The sequence below is a fragment of the Anolis sagrei genome, chromosome 13 (assembly GCF_037176765.1).
Source record: "Anolis sagrei isolate rAnoSag1 chromosome 13, rAnoSag1.mat, whole genome shotgun sequence".
NCBI lineage: Eukaryota > Metazoa > Chordata > Lepidosauria > Squamata > Dactyloidae > Anolis > Anolis sagrei.
The window spans coordinates 16,400,512-16,424,274 of NC_090033.1; the positions used below are offsets into that span (position 1 = coordinate 16,400,512).

Genomic DNA, 23,763 nt, shown 5'->3' on the forward strand with positions numbered 1-23,763 from the left:
ACAGAAAAATTGAGAGAGAGGAGAAGAGAGAAGAGGGAAGAAGAGAGAGAATAGAAGACAAGAAGAAGAGAGACGACAGAGGATAGATGGGTGAAGAAGACAGAAGAGAAAAGACCGAAGAAGAAAGAAGAAGACAAAAGACATACGACAGAAGAAAAAAGAAGACAGAAGACAGGAGAATTGGGAGAAAAGACAGGAGAAGAGAGAAGAGGGAAGGGTAGAATATTATTTATTATTATTTATTATTATTTTGATTCTAAAATATTTGGTGGGAATTGCAAACGCTTTGGATAGAAAACTTCCGATTTTCGTACGAATTTCGTCTCTTCCGATTTTTTTTGCACAAGCCTACTCTCGACTAAAAACTCCAACTTGTTCAACGATAATGGTAAGAGTAGAATATTATTTATGATTATTTTGATTCTGAAATATTTAGTGGGCAATGCAAACGCTTTGGATAGAAAACTTCCGATTTTCGTACAAATTTCGTCTCTTCCGATTTTTCCCCACAAGCCTACTCTTGACTAAAAACTCCAACTTATTCAACGCCAATTCTTAGGGTAGAATATTATTTATTATTATTTTGATTCTAAAATATTTGGTGTGGGCAAATGCAAACGCTTTAGATAGAAAACTTCCAATTTTCATACGAATTTCGTCTCTTCCGATTTTTTTGCACAAGCCTACTCTCGACTAAAAACTCCAACTTATTCAACGACAATTCTTAGGGTAGAATATTATTTATTATTATTTTGATTCTAAAATATTTAGTGGGCAATGCAAACGCTTTGGATAGAAAACTTCCGATTTTCGTACGAATTTCGTCTCTTCCGATTTTTTTGCACAAGCCTACTCTCGACTAAAAACTCCAACTTATTCAAGGACAATTCTTAGGATAGAATATTATTTATTATTATTTTGATTCTAAAATATTTGGTGTGGGCAATGCAAACGCTTTGGATAGAAAACTTCCGATTTTCGTACGAATTTCGTCTCTTCTGATTTTTTTCCACAAGCCTACTCTTGACTAAAAACTCCAATCAAAATCAAAATAATATTCAACAATAATTGTTAGGGTAGAATATTATTTGTAATTATTTTGATTCTAAAATATTTAGTGGGCAATGCAAACGCTTTGGATAGAAAACTTCCGATTTTCGTACGAATTTCGTCTCTTCTGATTTTTTTCCACAAGCCTACTCTCGACTAAAAACTCCAACTTATTCAACGACAATTCTTAGGGTAGAATATTACTTATTATTATATTGATTCTAAAATATTTGGTGTGGGCAATGCAAACGCTTTGGATAGAAAACTTCCGATTTTCTTACGAATTTCGTCTCTTCCCATTTTTTTCCACAAGCCTACTCTCGAGTAAAAACTCCAACTTATTCAATGATAATTGTTAGGGTAGAATATTATTTATTATTATTTTCATTCTAAAATATTTGGTGTGGGCAATGTAAACGCTTCGAATATAAAACTTCTGATTTTCTTACAAATTCCGTCTTTTCCGATTTTTTTGCACAAGCCTACTCTCGACTAAAAACTCCAACTTATTCAACGATAATTGTTAGGGTAGAATATTATTTATTATTATTTTGATTCTAAAATATTTAGTGGGCAATGCAAACGCTTTGGATAGAAAACTTCCGATTTTCGTACGAATTTCGTCTCTTCCGATTTTTTTGCACAAGCCTACTCTCGACTAAAAACTCCAACTTATTCAAGGACAATTCTTAGGATAGAATATTATTTATTATTATTTTGATTCTAAAATATTTGGTGTGGGCAATGCAAACGCTTTGGATAGAAAACTTCCGATTTTCGTATGAATTTCGTCTCTTCTGATTTTTTTGCACAAGCCTACTCTCGACTAAAAACAACTTATTTAATGACAATTGTTAGGGTAGAATATTATTTGTAATTATTTTGATTCTAAAATATTTAGTGGGCAATAGGGCTGGGCGGTTTCGTTCGTTAATTTCGTAATTCGTTATTAATTTGTAATTTTTTTTGATAACAAAGCGATATTGAACCATTCAGGAGTAACTAAAAAAACGAAACGAATTTTTCCAATTCGTTTTGTAATTGTTTCGTAATTGTTTCGAAATCGTTTCAAAATCGTTTCAAAATCGTTTCGTTATTATTTCCGCATGTCTGGTGCAAGTTTTAGGGTTGCTGTTTGTTTTATCAGTGAAAAAAAATATATAATTATCACACCAACAGTCAACAACAGAGGGAGAGGGTTTTTTTTAGCGTATTGCGCAATCGCGCCCGCCATTAACGAATCGATTCGTAATTGTTTCGTAATTGTTTCGTAATTTCCGAAATTTTGTAAATTTCGAACTTTTTTAAAGGAAAATTTCGGAATTCTTTTAAAAATCGAAACGCAAAAACCCCCTAAAAACGAATCAAGTTTAGAAACAAATTTTTCCGTGGTTGCTCAGCCCTAGTGGGCAATGCAAATGCTTCGGATATAAAACTTCCGATTTTCGTACGAATTTCGTCTCTTCCGATTTTTTTTGCACAAGCCTACTCTCGACTAAAAACTCCAACTTATTCAACAACAGTCCTTAGGGTAAAATATGGAAATAGATGTTTTTAAAGGAATGATTTGAAAGGACACAATGACAATGGATGTCTTGGTGGGAATGAGAGCGTTCCTTCATTGGGTAAGACCCTTCGAACGAGATCGGGAAGCTTACCTCTTTTTGCAAATCAGAAACAACAGCAGGGTGACAAGTCCACTGATAAGCGTGAGACAGATCCAGACAACGGTGGTGGTGTCGTAACGGGGAACTGCTGGGAGAGAACGACTGTCAGACAATTGAAGCAGAGAAAAGGTGCAACTCTTTCCTAGTCTCCTTCCCAAAGAAACCAACAGTTAATTTTAATCATTTCTTCCCACTAAAAGGAAGACTATTATTCATAACACTATGCAACAATAATTTGAAAGGAGTTGTTCTATTCCAGAAAATTTGTTGTTTCCATGGCACAAACCAGGTTGGATTAGTCGAGATATTTATTGAAAAACTAGAGAAAAATGTGCTACAGAATGTCATGGGAACATAGAATCATAACGTTGGAAGAGACCATATGGGCAATCCAGTCCAACCCCCTTCGGCCATGCAGGAAAAGCACAATCAAAGCTCTCCTCCCCCTGACAGATGGCCATCCAGCTTCTGCTTAAAACTTTCCAAAAAGGAAGGAGCTTCCACTGGAATATAAGGCAGAGAGTTCTAGGGCTGGGCGGTTTCGTTCGTTAATTTCGTAATTCATTATTAATTCATATTTAAATTAGCTTACGGTCCGATATTGAGCCATGCAGGAATAGTGTGAGAAGTAATTAAAAATCGAAACAATTTTTCCAATTTATTTCGTATTGTTTCATAATTGTTTCGTAATTGGTTCAAAATTGTTTCGAAATTGTTTCATAATTGTTTCGTAATTATTTCCGTATGTCTGGTGCAAGTTTTATAGTTGTTGTTTGTTTTATCACACCAACAGAGGGAGAGGGAAGCTTCAGAAGTTCCCCCTGTCCCATTTGGAGGGTTTTTTAGCATATTGCGCAATCGCGTCCGCCATTAACGAATCGATTCGAAATTAACGAAATTTCGTAAATAACAAAATTTTGAAATCTCAAAATTTCGGAAGTATTTAGAATTTGGAAACGCTAGTGCCCCCTGGAAACGAATCGAGTTTAGAAACAAATTTTTCCGTGGTTACCCAGCCCTAGAGAGTTCTACTGCTGAAGAGTCCAAACCGTTTATGGTAGAACACATTTACCACCCTTAGCCCACCAAATTTCAGAATGTTCCACTTATCCACGGATTTTTGGTTAATTTTCAAAGTTTTAGAGAATCATAGAATCAAAGAATCAAAGAGTTGGAAGAGACCTCATGGGCCATCCAGTCCAACCCCATTCTGCCAAGAAGCAGGAATATTGCATTCAAATCACCCCTGACAGATGGCCATCCAGCCTCTGCTTAAAAGCTTCCAAAGAAGGAGCCTCCACCACACTCCGGGGCAGAGAGTTCCACTGCTGAACGGCTCTCACAGTCAGGAAGTTCTTCCTCATGTTCAGATGGAATCTCCTCTCTTGTAGTTTGAAGCCGTTGTTCCATTGCGTCCTAGTCTCCAGGGAAGCAGAAAACAAGCTAGCTCCCTCCTCCTCCCTGTGGCTTCCTCTCACATATTTATACATGGCTATCATATCTCCTCTCAGCCTTCTCTTCTTCAGGCTAAACATGCCCAGCTCCTTAAACCGCTCACACCCTGGTGAAGTTTGAGGGAGGATGGACTATGGATGATAGGATTTGCAGTACCTTCACTCACTTCCTGAGACCCCTGCGACCCTCACAATGATGGATCAGGACCAAACTTGACACACAGGGCCCCCATTACCCACTCTACATCCTGATGTGATTTGGAGGAAGATGGACCATGGATGATGGGACTTGCAGTACCTTCACTCACTTCCTGAGACTACTGCAATCCTCCCCAATGACTGATCAAGACCAAAATTGGTACACAGAGCCCCCATGACTCACCTTATGTCCTGGTGTGATTTGGGGGATGACTGACCATAAATGATGGGATTTGCAGTACCTTCACTCACTTCCTGAGACCACTGTGACCCACGCCACTGACCAATCAAGACCAAACTTGGCACACAAAGCCCCCATGACCCACTCTACATCTTGGTGCAGTTTGGAAGAGGCCCACTCTTCTCCCAACTTTGCCCTCACTTGCTTTGGCCGTCTCGACTTCCATTGCCTGGCTGAATCGGCCGCAACCGGCGGAGGTCCGAGCTCGTACTTGGAAGACATAGCGAGTGGCCGGCTTCAGGCCAGAAACGGTGGTGCTGTTGCCCTTGGACTTCAAGGTGGAGTAACTCTGCATCTCTTTGTCCTGAGGATGAAACAGAAGGAGACAGAGGAGAAAGCCAATTGGTCGAACCATCAAAACAGTATTACACTTCAGCAATGAAAACAAAATACAGAGATATGGATTGGCTTTAAAAGAAGTCCATGTGAAAGGTATCTAGGAGTTTTAGTAGGCCAGAAGATGAACATGAGTCAATAGTGTGCATCTTCTGTCTTTGGCTATTTCGACTTCTCGCTCCCTCCCCTGATTGGCTGGAAAAGAAGCCAGCTAGGATCCGTGCCCGGATTGGCTGGGATTCCCTTGACATGAGATTCCTGTGACAGGAAGAATAGCAACAGGTTGATCTGTTCGAAGAGCCAATCCATTGTAGGGACATCCCTTGGAACGGTTCTGGCCCAAGCTACCTATCCAAACGTATCTCTGTCTATGAACCCACCAGGACTCTAAGATCTTCTGGGGAGGCCCTGCTCTCAATCCCGCCTGCGTCACAAGCACGGCTGGCGGGGACGAGGGACAGGGCCTTCTCTGTGGTGGCCCCTCAGCTGTGGAACGCCCTTCCCATGGACATTAGATCAGCCCCTTCATTAATGGTGTTTCGAAGAAAACTAAAAACCTGGCTGTTTGAACAGGCGTTCGGATAAGCAGTGCAATTGTACACGATGAATATAGGAAACGGAATTATGGATGACGAATTGGATCACGATTCTAGTTACGAGACGTTAACGTGTTTATATTGATGTGTTATTACCCTGTATATTATGTTGTTAATGGTTTTTAAATTTTGTATGCTTGTTGGATTGACTTTTTGCTCTTGTTGTGAACCGCGTTGAGTCGCCTACGGGTTGAGAAACTGCGGTATACAAGCAAAGTAAATAAATAAATAAATAAATTGTTGTTATTATTATTATTAGTAGTAGTAGTAGTAAAGGTATTCCCCTGACATTAAGTCCAGTCGTGTCTAACTCTGGGGCATGGTGCTCGTCGCCATTTCTAAGCCAAAGAATTGTTGTTGTTGTTGTTGTTATTATTATTATTATTATTATTATTATTATTATTACTATTATTTGAAGCACCAGGTTTACACAGAGATTCGCTTCACCTTGCAGTCCCGCAAGGTGAAGCGGATCTCTGCATAAACCCGGTGCGTCCCGTGCCGCTGCACCCAACTCGTCCGCAGCCAGTTGTTTTGGTTTGGAGACATGACGTTACACACTTGGTAGGTGTGGATCAGGTTGAAAAACTCGTCCATTTCATTGATGGAGTCCCACTGGGAGGAAACAGCAGGGGGAAAGAGTTAGAGCCACAAAACTGGACAGACACAACTTCTTGATTATTTACACATATGTATTTATTCTACACTTTCACATATATACCCATAGTTGTTTGGGTATGGATTTTCCAATGCAATTCATTAAAATGGTTAGCTTCATGATTTTATAATAATAAAAATGTAATAAAAGAATATCTAAGAATAATATAATATGTCTGAACTGCTTAATGTAACCACATGCTTATAAAGTCAATACTCTGAAACAGCTAAGCTTTATTCTTGAATTGTTCCAGTTATCTCAAATAAACTTTATTGTTTTGTTGTTCACAACATCTGCCTCACGTGTGCCTCTGTGGGTGAAGTTTCAAGAGCAGTTTCCTGCAGCAAACAGGAGACTAATGGTGACAGCGTGGATATTATTATTATTATTATTATTATTATTATTATTATTATTATTATTTGAAACACAACAAGAAAGGTCTACAGCAGACAAGATCACTCTGCTGGCTGTTGAATTGGATCACACGTCGGACACTTCCTAAGTGTCTAGGACTGTGTGATGTATCGGCGAATAGTGCATGCAGATCCCAGTAAGGTAGCCTTTTGAAGCTGGCAGATGGTGATTTTGTTAGTAGCAATTGTGTTTAAGTGCAGACCAAGGTCTTGAGGCACTGCACCCAGTGTGCCGATCACCACTAGGACCCCCTTTATTGGCTTGTGTCTTTGCAGTTCGAGCTTTAAATCCTCATATCATGTCAGCTTTTCTCTTCAATCCTGCTATCGCCTGAGATTGCAACATCACCAATCCATACTTTGTTTTTTAACATGATTGTGAGGTCAGGAGTATTATTATTATTATTATTATTATTATTATTATTATGTCAGCTCCAGGCAGATTTCAGAACAAAACCACACTCACAAGGGAGATTCCTTAGATACACGTTTATTATTCAGTATTGCCAGGATGAAACAAAGTTAGCTGAACTAGCTTTACCCGCCACGCGTTGCTGTGGCCAGCCTTCTCTCCCTATTTCTCTGCTTCTTTCACTCCTTCCTTCATTCCATTTTCTTCTTTCCTTTCTTCCTTCTCTACCTATTTACTTCCTTCCTTAGCTGTTTGCTTTCATCCTTCCTTCTCCTTATTTATTTCCTTCCCACTTTTCTTCTTTGTTTCCTTCTTTTCTTCTTTCCTTCTTTCCTTCCTTCCTATTTACACCCCTTCCCCTCATTTCCGTCCTTCCTTCCCTCACCCGCTTCCTTCATTTCAGTAGATTGTGTCAGTTGTACTATAAGTTTTTACCGGCTGTGATGAATTGTGTGGGGGAGGCCCGTGGCTGACTGGAAGAGAGGCCACAAAGGAATGTCAGAAGCACTCCCCTTGGAGAATGTTGTAATGATGTTTTGAATTGTGATGAGTGTTGTGCATACCTTGTGGTTTGAGGTATGCGTACGCCAAGTTTGGTGATTTTTCGTCCGGGGGTTTTCACGTTTTGTGGTCCCTAAGGACGCCCTTTTGGATTTTATATATATAGATGTTTCCGCCAAAGCAGTGGTATACCCACCCGATTCACACCCCTCCTTCCTCCCCCCTTATCTTGGTTTATGACTATATTCCATTCCCAAAGAACACAGAGTATCCCTTCCTGGCCCTTATCAGGTCATATTTTACTTCAATGTCAGGAGGGCGGATTCCAGCAAGAAGACCAGATCCTGACATATTATTATTATTATTATTGTTGTTGTTGTTGTTGTTGTTGTTGTTATTATTGTTATTATTGTTGTTATTATTATTATTATTATTATTATTATTATTATTATTATTTGTACCCTGCTTCATCTCCCTAAAGCGGTACGATATTAGGGATTCCTTATCTTCAGAAGAGCAATGGGAGCAGGGAAGTGCTCAGGAATTGGAGGAAGAAGAAGAATCAGACGATGAGGTTTTACAAGTGCCCACATTTCTAGAGAGACAAAAGGAGACAGATGTTGGGAATCAGCCTGTGTTTGTGTTTCAGGCTCCTGAGGCTGTGGGAAACGACGTTGCCGAGGCTGAGGTACAAGATGGAGATGGTTTGGTCAATGATTTTCATACAGACATTGACAGAGAGGCCCCAGTGCAAAGGGCAGTTTCTCATGAGAATATCCTTGCTGGGCCTAACAATGTTGGTTGACTCCCTCTGTCTGTGAGCTCTCAAGATTTGGGTTTGGAAAACAATCTGACACCTGGGAATTTTAATGAGCAGCCAGATAGGGAGCTGAAGAATAGGCGGCTGGAGATTAGCCAGGATAGACAGCAAACTCAGTGTTTACATCACTCCAAAAGGCTTCGTCTGATAAGGGGTAAATGTGGGGGAAAGCGAAACCAATTTCTGAGTTTTGGGATATAAAGTTTGCTTCAAGGGAAAACCTGTCAGATCAGGCATCGTTTGGAAACCAAGTTCTTGTGCCATCGAAATCTTGTTCAAGGGGTCTTGTTTCTGTGGAGTTTTTTTTAGCCTTTTGGATTGTCTTTGCATCCTGCTTGATTCCTGTCTGGATTAAAGCTGTCTTGGATTGCCTGTATTTCTTGTGTGGACATTGCTTTGGGTTACTACTAGGGCTGGGCAACCATGGAAAAATTTGTTTCTAAACTCGATTTGTTTTTAGGGGGTTTTTGCGTTTCGTTTTTTAAAAGAATTCCGAAATTTTTCTCTAAAAAAGTTCGATATTTACGAAATTTCGGAAATTAGGAAACGAATACGAAACAATTTTGAATCGATTCGTTAATGGCGGACGCAATTGCACAATACGCTAAAAAAATCTCCAAATGGGACAGAGGGAACTTCTGAAGCTTCCCTCTCCCTCTGTTGTTGACTGTTGGTGTGATAATTTATTTTTTTTATCACTGATAAAACAAATAACAGCTATAAAACTTGCACCAGACATACGGAAATAATAACGAAACAATTACGAAACAATTTCGAAACAATTTCGAAACAATTTCGAAACAATTACGAAACAATTACGAAATGAATTGAAAATTTTGTTTCATTTTTTAGTTGCTCCAGAATGGTTCAATATCGCTTCGTTATCAAAAAAAACAACGAATTAATAACGAATTACAAAATTAACGAACGAAACCGCCCAGCCCTAGTTACTACTGTTTATGGACTAATACTTTTTGGAACCTTCTGATTTTCTTACAAGCATTTATTTCTTCTGGCTATTTACTAACCTTCAATAAAAGAAGATTTGATTCTTCACTCTTCGTGTGGTGTGTTTTAAGTCAGAGGGCTTCTTCTACAACAACAGAGCACAGACGGCGTTCAGCTAGAATTGCTGCTAGAAACACTGAGCTAATTGGGAGACGACCTAGCACCTCCTGTGTGGGGAATTCAGGGTTATAAATCAGAAGCAGGAGCAGTCAGCTTTCGCTGATAACAAGGACTCTGATGCCGATGTTTTCACTCCAATTGAACCTGTTTTGTGTCTGCTTCCCATTGTCTGTTTCTTTTGGGGCTTTGTAAGAGACTTTAATTGGTGTCTGCATTAAGCCTTCCTTGCTTTCTTTTGTATTTTTCAACTGCATTTGCTGTTGTGTTTGCTGAAATAATTTTCTTTTATTTTCGACATTGTAAAAGCATTTCTCTTTTACTTTTAACATTATATTAAGGCTGTTTTTGAAGGGCAACTCGGGACATACAACCCACGAGGAAACAATGGTGTAGATATGCTGATGAGTCCCTGATTAACACAAGTGTCCTGTTCCAAGAGAAACTAAGATACAAGACACAAAAATCAAAGGTGATCATTTCAGGTGTTTCCTAGCCTTTTTGGGAATGTCAATGCTTCATGGTGGTTTCCTACCTGCGCGTCCACTCACATGAGACCAAATACACCCCGGATGGTGCAGGTTGGCTTCCCTTCTTGGGTATTCAGCTGAGCTTGTCTTCTCATTTTGAGTCAAATAATTTCAAAAATCAATATTGGAATTGGCAAACACGCCGTTTCCCACCGTCTCTTGTCCCTGGGATGGCGGGCGTTCCTTCCTAGGCTCGCAGTGCATTACAAACATTTATTAAATCCCAGCAAGAGGGAAAATTGGGACGCAATTGCATTAGTATTCCTTCTTAACCTGTGGTTTCATCAATGCACTTGTGTGCATGAAATCCTGAACCAATTCTATTGAGATTTATCTCTCTTTTTTATTGCTTTGCAATTTAAGCAGTGAAAGTTTGTGCGCTCCTTGGGTGTTTTTCCCTATGCTACCTTTCGATTCTTGGCACTTCTGAGGGTGCATCTACAAAGTATGGATCGTCGATGTTGCAATCCCAGGTGACAGCATAATTGCAGAGAAACAACTAGAAAAGCTGACACGATATGAGGATTTAAAGATTGAACTGCAAAGACTCTGGCACAAACCAGTAAAGGTGGTCCCAGTGATGAGCGGCACACTGGGTGCAGTGCCGAAAGACCTTTACCTGCACTTAAACACAATTGGAGCTGAAAAAATTACCATCTGCCAGCTGCAAAAGGCCACCTCGCATTATTCGCCGATACATCACACAGTCCTAGACACTTAGGAAGTGTCTGAAGTGTGATCCAATACAACAGCCAGTAGAGTGTCTGCTGTGAACTCATCTTGTTGTGTTTCAGTAATAATAATAACAATAATAATAATAATAATAATAATAATAATATCCATGCTGCAACCATTAGTCTCCTGTTTGCTGCAGGAAACCACTCTTAAAACTTCACCCACAGAGGCACACGTGAGGCAGATGTTGTGAACAACAAAACAATAAAGTTTATTTGAGAGTACTGGAACAATTCAGGAATAAAGCTTAGCTGTTTCAGAGTATTGACTTAAAAAGTGTGTGGTTACATTAAGCAGTTCAGACTTATATTATTATACTAGCTTTACCGCCATGCGTTGCTATGGCCAACCTTTTCTCCCTCTTTCTCTCCTTTCAGTCCTTCATTTCCTTTTCTTCTTTCCTTTCTTCCTTCTCTACCTGTTTACTTTCTTCCTTAGCTTTTTGCTCCCATCCTTCCTTCTCTTTATTTCTTTCCTTCCCTCCCCCTTTCTCTCCTACTTTCTCTTCTTCCTTTGCTCCGTCTTTCCTCCCTTCCCTTTTTTCTTTCCTTCTCTCCTCCTTCCTTCACTTCCTATTTCCTTCCTCCTCCCTTTTTTTCCTTCCTCTTTCTCTCCTTTCTTCCCTCTCTATCTCTTTCCTTCCTTCCTTCGCTCTTGACTTCCAGATTTCCTTTTCTTTCTTTCTTTTCTTCCCTCCCTTTCTCTTCTTCCTTTGCTTTTCCCCCCTCTCTTTCCCTTCCCAAATTCCCCTTCTTTCCTTCCTTTCTTCCTTCCTTCCTTTTGACACCTTCCCTTCCCCTTCCCTTTCTTCTTTTTTCTATCTTTCTTTCCTTTCCTCCTTCCTTCCTTTCTCCCTTCTTTCCCATCCTCCTTCTCTCTCTGTATTCTTTCTTTCCTACCTTTCTTCTTTCATATACCTTCTCAACTGCTCCTTCCTTCCTTCATATACCTTCCCTCCCTCCCTTCCTTTCTTTCCTTCCTTCCTTTCTCCGTTCTTTCCCATCCTCCTTCTCTCCCTTTCTTCTTTCTTTTCTTCCTTTCTTGTTTCATATACCTTCTCAACTTCTCCTTCCTTCCTTCCCATTTAGGGGCGGGGTGGGGGAGGGTGGGGGCGTGGCGTGAACGTGGGAAGGTGGGTGTGTGGCTTGAATGTGGGGGGTATGGGCAGGGGAAAAAGGAGAGGCAGGAGGTAAGGTTGGCATATGGGTGTTTAGGGGGGGTGGGGAGGGTGGGGGCATGGCTTGAATGTGGGGGGCATGGGCGGGGGAAGAAGAAGGAAGGGGAGGTGGTAAGGATGGCGTATGGGTGTTTAGGGGTGGGGTGGGGGGAGGGTGGGGGCGTGGCATGAACGAGGGGGCGTGGGCGGGGGAAGAAGGAGGGTGCATTGGAAAAAGGGTGTACGGGAGGGTAGGGGTGGGGCAATGGAGGATGGGGGCATGGCTTGCACAGAGGATGCATTGGCCGGCCATGTGCGCGCGCCGGGGGACTTCAGGGAAGAGCCTTTGCGCATGCTCAGTTGCTTTTTGTAATTGTGAGGGTGTTGAAATGTTGTTTGGAATTTTGATTTGCGTTGTGCATACCTTGTGGGTTGAGATATGTGCAGGGCAAATTTGGTGTGTTTTCGTCGGGGTTTTTTCGCGTTTTGCTGTCCCGTTGAACGCCCTTTCCATTTTTATATATATAGATTATTCTTAAATATTATTTTATTACATTTTTATTATTATAAAATCATGAAGCTAGCCATTTTAATGAATTGCATTGGAAAATCCATACCCAAACAACTATGGGTATATATGTGCAAGTGTAGAATAAATACTTATGTGTAAATAATCGAGAAGTTGTGGAATTAGTGGAATTAGTGCAGTTTGGCCCTTCTCTAACAGCCACAGCTCAGTGCTATGAAATCCTTAGAGTTGTTGTTTTGCTAGGTCTTGAGCTTTCTCTGCCAATGAGTGCTGGTGCCTCATCAAACTACAAATCCTAGGGTTCTATATCATTGAGCACATCATTAATCGACTATTAAGAGGTCATGAGATTGGCAAGCTGTGCTTACCTTCTCGTAATACTTGATTTCATATTCCAGGATAATGCCATTGGGTTGTTCCGGTTCCTGCCACAGAAGTGTGATGCTGCTTTGACCCACATTCTCCTGGTGGACACCCACCACTTGCGACGGAGCTGTGGAAAGAGCAAAAAGAGAATGAGTCCCATGAAGACAATACAATGACATGAGTGAAGAGTCCCATGACATGTTAGGAGATGGAAGACCTACCTGGCACAAGGCCTCCATCTTTGAATGCCAGAATGCCCACTTCCAGGGACAAAGACAGTGGAGGAAAGTCACTTGAGATTGTCCTTTTACAAAGCTAAGCACACCCACTCTCGCAAATCTATGGTGGTCACCAATGTGATGAGTGGATTGAATGAGATTGTATGATTTGAGATGATGAGTGAAGACGGATTTCCACCATGTCTCCTGGATCATCGGTTGGGAGCCCCTCCTCCAGCAACAACTGACACTCTGAAGCCAGAGTGAAGAGGGGGAGCCAGGAAGACAGATTTCCACCATGTCTCCTGGGTCATCAGCTGGGTCTGGAGGAAATGAGTAGTGGAGTTGGGTGTCATCTACATAGAGGTAACACCTTACTCCAAAACTCTGGATGACCTCTCCCAGTGGTTTCATGTAGATGTTAAGAAGCACGGGGGACAGAATGGATCCATGCAGGAACCCACAGGTCAATGGCCAGGGGTCCGAGCAGGAGTCCCCCAGCTTCACCGATTGGGAATGACCTTCCAGGAAGGACCGGAGCCACAGAAGAGTCCCATCCCAGCGAGCCTCCCCAGAAGGATACTATGGTCGATGGTATCGAAAGCCGCTGAGATGTCAAAGAGAATGAGCAGGGTCACACTCCCCCTGTCCAGTTCCCTGCAGAGGTCATCCACCAAGGCGAGCAAAGCCATCTCGGTACTGTGCCCAGGCTGAAAGCCAGACTGCAAATGATCTAGAAAATTGGTGTCATCGAGGAATTCCTGGAGCTGCGAGGCAACCACCCGCTCCATTAAAGACCATTTATACCTGGTTCAGTGTCTGCCAAAACCCATAACCTTGTCCTCCTGGACTCATCACTGTCGCTTGAAGCTCAAGTTTCGGCGGTGGCTGGGAGGGCCTTCGCACAATTAAGACTCGTGCGCCAACTGCGGCTGTACCTCGGGAAGGTGGATCTGGCCAAGGTGGTCCACCCTTAGTCACTTCCAGATTGGATTACTGTAATGCACTTTACATGGGGCTGCCCTTGAAGACGGCCCGGAAATTTCAATTGGTCCAATGGGTGGCGGCCAGGTTGTTAACTGGTGCTCCTTACAGAGAGAGGTCAACCATAGAATCATAGAATCATAGAATCCTAGAATCAAAGAGTTGGAAGAGACCTCATGGGCCATCCAGTCCAACCCCATTCTGCCAAGAAGCAGGAATATTGCATTCAAATCACCCCTGACAGATGGCCATCCAGCCTCTGCTTAAAAGCTTCCAAAGAAGGAGCCTCCACCACACTCCGGGGCAGAGAGTTCCACTGCTGAACGGCTCTCACAGTCAGGAAGTTCTTCCTTGTCTTCAGATGGAATCTCCTCTCTTGTAGTTTGAAGCCATTTTCCATTGCGTCCTAGTCTCCATGGAAGCAGAAAACAAGCTTGCTCCCTCCTCCCTGTGGCTTCCTCTCACATATTTATACATGGCTATCATATCCCCTCTCAGCCTTCTCTTCTTCAGGCTAAACATGCCCAGCTCCTTAAGCCGCTCCTCATAGGGCTTGTTCTCCAGACCTTTTATCATTTTAGTCGCTCTCCTCTGGACACATTCCAGATCCTTAAACCCTCCTGTTTAAGGAGCTCCACTGGCCGCCATTCATTTTCCGGTCCCAATTCAAGGTGCAGGTGCTTACCTACAAAGTCCTAAACAGTTTGGGACCCGCCTACCTCCGTGACCGCATTTCAGTGTACGAACCCACATGATCCCTTTGTTCATCTGGAGAGGCTCTGCTTACGATTCCACCGGCATCACAAGCACGATTGGTGGGGACGAGTGATAGGGCTTTCTCTGTGGTGGCCCCTCGACTCTGGAACTCTCTCCCTAAGGACAGCAGGCAGGCCCTGTCACTAGCAATCTTTAGGAGGAGCTTGAAAACATGGTTGTTTCAGTGTGCCTTTCCAGAATAAGGAAACTCCTAGCATTATGTCCCAACGCACTTTATTCAGAGATCTAAGATATCTGCATGCCCACCCCCCTCCAAACACCCCACTTGTCATGCTCAGTACTTTTTAATTTTAATTATTACATTTGGCCCGGCCATTGTTTTAACTGTGTCGTTGCGTGTTGTTAATGTATTGCTTGTTTTTTGTTTAGTTTGCTATATTGTTGTTGTTGTTGTTATTGTTGTATTTTGGGTTCGGCCTCGTGTAAGCCGCACCGAGTCCTTCAGGAGATGGTAGCGGGGTACAAATAAAGGATTATTATTATTATTATTATTATTATCATCTATATATATAAAAAGAGAAAGGGCGTCCAATGGGACAGCAAAACTCAAAAAAAAAACCCCGACGAAAATTTACCAAATTTATGATGCACATACCTCAACCCACAAGGTATGCACAAACCAATTCAAAATCCTAAACAACATTTTGACACACTCACAACAACAAAAACCAACTGAGCATGCGCAAAGGCGCCCTGCCACAAGTCCCCGGCACGTGCACATGGCCGGCCGGCCAACGCACCCTCCGCACAAGCCACGCCCCCATCCTCCATCACCCTGCCCCTACCCTCCTATATGCCCTCTTTCCAACGCACCCTCCTTCTTCTTCCCCCATGCGCGTCCCCCACGTTCATGCCCCACCCCCACCCTCCCCCACCCCACCCCTAAACGCCCATACCCCAACCTTACCTCCTCCCCCTCCTTCTTCTTCCCCCAGCCATGCCTCCATGTTCACGCCATGCCCCCTCCCTCCCCCACCCCACCCCCCATGAAAGGCCATACCCCAACCTTACCTCCTGCCTCTCCTCCTTGTTCCCCTTGCCACACACATCCCCACGGAAGGAAGGAGAGAAGGAGGGAGAGAAGGGAAAAAAGGAGGGGAGAGAAAGAAGGAAAGAAAGAAAGGTAAAGAAGGAAGGAAGGAGAGAAGGAAGGATAGAAACTGTGAGAGAAGAAGGAAATGAAGGAGAGAAGGAAAGAAAAAAAGGAGGAAGGAGAGAAGGAGGGAGAGAAGGAGGGAGAGATGGAGGGAGAGAAAGAGGGAAGGAGTGAAGGAAGGAAAGAAAAGGGTAGAGAAGGAAGGAAGGAGAGAAGGAGGGAAAGAAGGAGGGAAGGAGATAAAGAAGGAAAGAAAGAAGAGTAGAGAAGGAAGGAAGGAGAGGAGGGAGAGAATGAAATAAAAAAGTGAAAGAGGGGAAGAAGGAGAGAAGGAATGAAAGAGAGAAAGAGGGAGAGAAGGAAGGAAAGAGACAAGGAAGGGTGGAAGCAAAGAGCACAAGAGGTGAGAAAAGAAACATGTAGAGATTAGGAAGAAAGAAGGGAAAGAAAAAGAGGGAAGGAATGAAAGAGGGGGGGAAGGAAAGATAGGAAAAAGGAGAGAAAGAGGGAGGGAAGGTTGGCCACAGCAACGCATGGCGGGTACAGCTAGTTATAATTATATTGGTCTAGGAGTAAGATTTTAAGACCCAGCCAAGAGAGGGAGATGAGCACTATATCATCTGCATACATCAGGATGAAAATCTTTCTGTTCCTGATTTGTGGCAAAGGGCCTACTCTCCTACCTGCCTGGTTTGTGGTGATGTTGACGGCCGTGAACTGCGGTGGCTCGGGGCTCAAGTCTGAGACCCCATTGACAGCCTCCACCCAGAAGGAGTAGTTGGTGTGAGCCAAGAGGTTGCCGACCGCCAGCGAGCCCTGGGCCAAGTTCATCTGCTGGGGAACAAAGCGGATGCCAGTCCCACAGGCCTCGCACTGCCCTGAGTCCCACACGCAGCGGCGACAGATGACGTTGTAGATGACATCGCTGCGGCCCCCTTTGTCCTGTGGAGGGGCCCAATCTAGAGTCACCGATGTGCCATTCACGCTGGAGAACAGGCCCATGGGCGCCGAGGGAGGACCTGCAGGGGGAAGAGAAAGGTAGATATTAGGCCTGGGCAGTTTCGTTTCGTTAATTCGTAATTCGTTAATAATTCGTTAATTTTTCCAATTACAAAACGATAACGAACCATTCTGGAGCAATCATAAAAAAAACGAATTTTTAAACACGTTTTGTAAATGCTTCGTATTTCGTTATTGTATTCGTTTCGTTGTTGTTCTGAGGTCGTTTCGTTATTATTTCCGCATGTCTGGGCCAGTTTTATGGTTTAATTAGTGAAAAAAAATTATAATATCACACCAACAGTCAACAACAGAGGGAGAGGGAAGCTTCAGAAGGTTTTGGAGGTTTTTTAGCGTATTTCGCGGTCGCGTCCGCCATTAACGAATCGATTCGTTATTGTTTCGGAAATCGATTCGTTAATTTTTTACCATTTACGAAATTTCGTAAATATCGAACTTTTTAAAAGGAAAATTTTGTAATTATTTTAAATATCGAAACAAAAAAAACCCCAAATACAAATCGATTTTAGAAACAAATTTTTGCGTTGTTACCCAGGCCTAGTAGATATAGTCAGGGTGATCAGATTCACTAATCTGTTGAAATTCCTTCACTGTGATCCCATTTTTTAAAAGTTATTTTTTAAAGTTATTTTTGTTTAGAATATGTTGCTCCTAAAGATAGGAGCTAAAAGAAAAGTGAAGGGGGAATTGTGATTCCCCTTTAGTACATGGAAAGAGTGGGAACAATAACATATAGTAAAGTGGATGAAAAGAAGCAATAAACAAAAACAGACGAACAAAAAAAAAAAGAAGGGTTTGTGCGGGACTTCCAGGATCTTCCAGGTTGGCATGTGTATTCCCTTAGAATCATAGAATCAAAGAGTTGGAAGGGCAGCCCCACATAGAGTGCATTACAGTAGTCCAATCTAGAGGTGACCAAGGCATGGACCACCCTGGCCAGATCAGCCTTCACGAGGTATAGTCGCAGTTGGCGCACAAGTCTCAACTGTGCAAAAGCCCTCCCAGAAACCGCCGACGCCTGAGCCTCAAGCGTAAGTGATGAATCCAGAAGGACTCCCAAACTGCGGACCTGTGGCTTCAGGGGGAGTGTAACCCCGTCCAGCACAGGTTGCCACCCTATACCCCGATCTGGTTTACGATCGACCAGGAGGACCTCTGTCTTGTTGGGATTGATCTTCAGCTTGTTCCTCCTCATCCAGATAGACACAGCGGCCAGGCACTCGTCCAGGACCCGGGAGGCCTCCTTGGAATTGGGTGGAAAAGAGTAGTAGAGTTGTGTGTCATCTGCATAGAGGTGGCACCTAACTTCACAACTCCGGCTGACCTCTCCCAGCGGTTTCATGTAGATGTTAAAGAGCATGGGAGACAGAATGGAGCCTTGTGGGACCCCACAGGTCAAAGGCCAGGGGTCCGAGCAGGCATCTCCCAGCTTCACCATCTGGGATCGACCCTCCAGGAATGACCGAAGCCATGACAGAACCGTGCCCCCGAGACCCATCCCAGAGAGTCGACCCAGAGTTGATCCTAGTCATCCACGTCAAATCTAGATAGAGATCAGTCAAAACAGGAGAGCCGAACATTGACTTCGGCGTTCTGCCAGGCTCCGAGAGAAAAAGATAAGAAATTCTCATCTAAAGCGAAACCAATTTCTGAGTGCTAGAGACATAGCTAACGAGGAGATAAAAGTCCCAAGTACAGGATATGTAGTCAGATGAAGCATCGTTTGGAATCAAGTCAAGATCTTGTCCTTGTTCATGGAAGCTTTGCTTGGAGAATTCATATCTAAATGCCTTTGTTTCATGGTTTTTTATTCTTGGATTTTACGCTTCTATAGGAACGGAATATAGGAACGGAATTATAGACGATGAATTGGATCATGATTCTAGTTACGAGACGTTGTTGTGTTGTTATTGATGTGCCATTACTGTATATTGTGCTTTCATGGTTTTTAAATCGTTTATTGCTATTTTGTAGGCCTGGGCAACAATGGAAAAATTTGTTTCTAAAATCGATTTGTATTTGGGGTTTTTTTTGTTTCGATATTTAAAATAATTACAAAATTTTCCTTTTAAAAAGTTCGATATTTACGAAATTTCGTAAATGGTAAAAAATTAACGAATCGATTTCCGAAACAATAATGAATCGATTCGTTAATGGCGGACGCGACCGCAAAATACGCTAAAAAACCTCCAAAACCTTCTGAAGCTTCCCTCTCCCTCTGTTGTTGACTGTTGGTGTGATATTATAATTTTTTTTCACTAATTAAACCATAAAACTGGCCCAGACATGCGGAAATAATAACGAAACGACCTCAAAACAATAACGAAACGAATACAATATCGAAATACGAAGCATTTACAAAACGTTTTTGAAAATTCGTTTTTTTTTAATAATTGCTCCAGGATGGTTCGTTATCATTTTGTAATTGAAAAAATTAACGAATTATTAACGAATTACGAATTAACGAAACGAAACCGCCCATTCCTACTATTTTGTTATGACTGTTTTTGCTATGTTGTGAACCGCGTTGAGTCGCCTACGGGCTGAGAAACTGCGGTATACAAGCAAAGTAAATAAATAAACCCGGACTACTTTGTTCCTGCTTGTCTTCCTACCTAATTGGATTTACCTATTTCTTTAAAGTGTTTTTTTACCTTACTGCTTTTTAATTATTTTCAGTAAAAGGATTGTTTTCCATCCAATGGTGTGGTGTTTAAAGTCAGAGGGTTTTTCCTATCCTTGAGTGCAACATAAACTGTCTTTTGGTGCTTAGTTTTTTGGTACATTAGTCAGATATAGTGCCATAAGTACGAATTTAATGATATTGATCTGACTTACGATGACTAACAAAAATATTGCTGTTCTGTCGCGCACTGGGTCTGAACAAATTGTCTTTATTCCATAGGACGTATACTTTAAACCCAGTGGGAAGCCGGGGTGCCTCAAAGAGAGATTCTTAGGGATTTCCTGAAGTGATGGTCTTTAGAGTCTTTAATGGTACAACAAAGTCTTTATTAAGGAAGAAATAACAAATCTTCAAAAAACACTTCAAGGTTTTCTTATTCTAGTCTTTAAGAGACTGGCACTGACTTGGATTAACTGTACTTTCTCAGCATGAGGAAGAACCCTTTATTAGGGCTGGTCAATTCGTTTCGTTAATTCGTAATTCGTTAAAAAATTCGTTAATTTTTGAATTACGAAACGATTACAAAACATTTTTTTTAACCTGGAAGTGTTTTTAAATATCGAAACGGCAGGCGCCAAAAAATGTTGTATTTCCGTCCATTTCGGAAATACGTAAGATGGCCGCCTGCCGATGCTTGCTGAGAGGGGCGAGCGAGAGGGGCGAGCGAGCGAGAGGGGGGAGCGAGCGGCGAGCGAGAGGGGCGAGCGAGCGGTGAGCGAGAGGGCCCACCAGAGTGAGTGCCTGCCTTCCCTCCTTAATAATAATTAATAATAATTAATTCCTATTCTACTAAATTAATAATTAAATTTAAAAAATATTGAAAAAAAAAGGGTGCCATCTTTACAAAATGTTTTGTAAATATTTACGAAATTTCGTAAATACCAAAACGTTTTTTTGGGAAAGTTTTGTAATTATTTTAAATATCGAAACAAAAAAAACCCCCAATTACAAATCGATTTTAGAAACAAATTTTTGCGTTGTTACCCAGGCCTACCCTTTATAATCTCTCCCAGGCTGTCTATTATCTGGGCCTCGCTGGTCTGGGTCTTACTACCGATCCCAAATGCGTCTGGACATCGAGTAAACCTACCAGCCAAGGCTTGAAGATACTTCAGCTGGAATTCAGTGGTTCTGTAACGCTGTCCTGTGGGAACTTCAGGGCTGTTTTCTAGGGCTGGGCGATTTCGTTTGTTAATTTCGTAATTTGTTATTAATTCGTTATTTTTTTTGATAACGAAGCGATATTGAACCATTCAGGAGCAACTAAAAAACAAAACGAATTTTTTCAATTCGTTTCGTAATTGTTTCGTAATTGTTTCGAAATTGATTCGTAATTGATTCAAAATCGTTTCGTTATTATTTCCGCATGTCTGGTGCAAGTTTTAGGGTTGCTGTTTGTTTTCTCAGTGAAAAAAAAATTATCACACTAACAGTCAACAACAGAGGGAGAGGGAAGCTTCCTGTCCCATTTGGAGGTTTTTTTAGCGTATTGCGCGATCGTGCCCGCCATTAATGAATCAATTCGTAATTGTTTCGAAATCGATTCATAATTGATTCGTAATTTACGAAATTTCGTAAATATCGAATTTTTTTAAAGGAAAATTTCGGAATTCTTTTAAAAATCGAAACGCAAAAACCCCCCTAAAAACGAATCGAGTTTAGAAACAAATTTTTCCGTGGTTGTCCAGCCCTACTGTTTTCCCCTCTGGTGCTGTGAGGCTGAGAGGCTGTGAGCTCTCAGGCAGAGCCTTTGGGATCTTTTCCTTCTGTTTCTATTTTCCTGAATGATCCCCAGATGATCCTCAGATGATTTCCGGATGATCCCCAGATGGTCCTGAGGAATGAAACTTTTCCTACGGGACGAGCTGTCTGCTTCCTATAGACAAGCTTCCTTGTGAGTGACTGACTAAAAATGGTTCCCTTCTCTTCTGAAAACCCAAAAGGGGGTGGAACTAAGGAACCTAATGATGATGGACAGGTGGCCTGCCCTATAACCGCAAACTTTAACAGGAAGTCACCCTTCTGCAAAATCCCAAGCAAACACTTGATACAAGGCAAATAAAGTGGGAGCTTCTGATACAGTTGTATCAGCACAATTGCACATCCCTATTGGCTACTATTTTTACACTGCTGCGAAGGAGGGAGCCATGTTTGTTTGTTTGTTTTTATCCCACTTTTCTTTCATGGGTGGGATTCAAAGCGGCATACAATGCTTAAAAACAGAAATTACAAAACAGATAACACGGGGTAATAATAATAATAATCTATATAAATAAAAATGTAATGTTCGTTTGTGATATTCACAGAACTCAGAAACCACTGGGGCAATTGACACCAAATTTGGACACTATGCCCCTCACAACCCAATGTATGTTCTCCACTCAAAAAACCCCCAATGAAAACAAAAAGCAGAAAGGACTTCTAAACTGCAGGTCCACAAAGGAGAAACTGCATGTCTACCGAGACCCATGGCCATGCCCCCTCCTCCTCCTCGTGGGGAAACAGCCACCCGTTAAAGCCAGGTGCATGTGTACGGCCACACACACACACACACACACACGTGAGTGGAGTGGAGGTGGAAGCATGCCGCATGCAGCCCCTTCTCTTCCCCTTCTATGTCAGGAGAGCATCCACGCAAGGAAGAAGGGGAGGAGGAGGGGGAGGGGGAGGAAGCGAGGAGGGTCCACGGTGCTTGAATGAAGGACCTTCCTTCTCTCCCTCCCTTCCCTTCTTTCCTCCCTTTCCTTCCTTCCTTTCCTTTTCTTCCTTCTCCTTCCTTTCCTTATTTTCCTCCCTCCCTCCCTTTCCTCCTTTTTTCCCTTTCTTCATTTCCTTCCCTCTCTCCTTTCTTCATCCCCCTCCTTTCTTTCCCTCCTTCCTTCCTCCTCCCTTCCTTCTCCTTCCTCCCTCCCTCCCTTCCTGTCCCTCCTTTTTTCTTTTCCTTCCTTCCCTTCTTTCGCTCCCTCCCTCCCTTTTTCCGTCCTTCCTGTCCCTCCTTCCTTCTTCCTTTCCTTCTTTTCCTCCCTCCCTCCCTTTCCTCCTTCTTTCCCTTTCTTCATTTCCTTCCCCTTCATTTCCTTCCCTCCCTCCTTTCTTCATCCCCCTCCTTCCTTTCCCTCCTTCCTTCCTCCCTCCCTCCCTTCCTGTCCATCCTTCTTTCTTTTCCTTCCTTCCCTTCTTTCGCTCCCTCCCTTCCTTTTTCCTTCCTTCCTGTCCCTCCTTCCTTCTTTATTTCCTTCTTTTCCTCCCTCCCTCCTTTCTTCACCCCCTCCTTTCTTTCCCTCCTTCCTTCCCCCTTCCTTCTTTCCTTCCTCCCTCCCTTCCTGTCCCTCCTTCTTTCTTTTCCTTCCTTCCTGTCCCTCCTTCCTTCCTTCTTCCTTTCCTTCTTTCTAAGATAGAAATATAATATTAAATGCAAGGGACAGTCAAGAAGTAACAAGAGAAGGAGGGGGAAAGGGAAGGAAGGAAGGAGAGAAGGAGGGAGGGAAAGGACAGAAAGATAGAGAAGCAAGGAAGGAGAAAAGGAAATAAAAAAGTGAAAGGAAAAAGAGAGGGAAGGAAGGAGAGAAGGAACAAAAGATAGGGAAGGAAGGAAGTACGTAACTAAAGAGCAAAGAAAGAGAGGAAAGAAACAGGTAGAGATGGAAGAAAGATGAAAGATAGGGAAAGAAAAAGTGGAAAGGAAGGAAAGAGGGAAGGGAGGAGAGAAAGAGGGAGGGAAGGTTGCCCACAGCAACGTGTGGCGGTACAGCTAGTAATAATAATAATAATAATAATAATAATAATAATAATAATAATGAGCTTTCTCTGTCTCGCCAAAACAATCCCCCATCACTGAGCCATGACAGATAAAACAGTTCCAAACTGCATTAATTCTACAGTGTAGATGCACCCTGAGGCTGAGCGAAGTTTTTATCCATTTGCTTTCTACCTGGAGGTGCCAGGAAGTCAACCTGTGCATTCAGTGAATGTTGTGCATTCAAAGCATGAAGGATTTCTGCTGTCCAGGGAACCTGCCAATCCAGGAGCTTGTCTTCAGCCTTCTTATTTTCCTTTTCTGTCTCCTCCGCTTTCTGCCTGTCAACTGGGTGTTTTTTTTTTCTCTCCAAGCTTTCCTCTTGGGGCAAAGGTCGGCTGTGTTTGCTAAAAATTCTCCTCGCGCAGCTATTCTCAAATTCCAAGCTGCTCAGAGTGA

General features: G+C 42.5%; 1 protein-coding gene across 1 annotated transcript in view; it reads right to left on the reverse strand.

The window, feature by feature from the left end:
- The window catches only part of EPHA8 (EPH receptor A8), a 144,174-nt gene that overhangs the window by 43,009 nt on the left and 77,402 nt on the right, over positions 1-23,763 (reverse strand). The window contains exons 5-8 of the mRNA XM_067472836.1: positions 16,546-16,881; positions 12,790-12,914; positions 4,752-4,914; positions 2,709-2,802 (exon numbers count right to left, since the gene is read on the reverse strand). Coding sequence (XP_067328937.1) covers positions 2,709-2,802; positions 4,752-4,914; positions 12,790-12,914; positions 16,546-16,881 — 718 coding nt within the window. The remainder of the gene's footprint in view (positions 1-2,708; positions 2,803-4,751; positions 4,915-12,789; positions 12,915-16,545; positions 16,882-23,763) is intronic.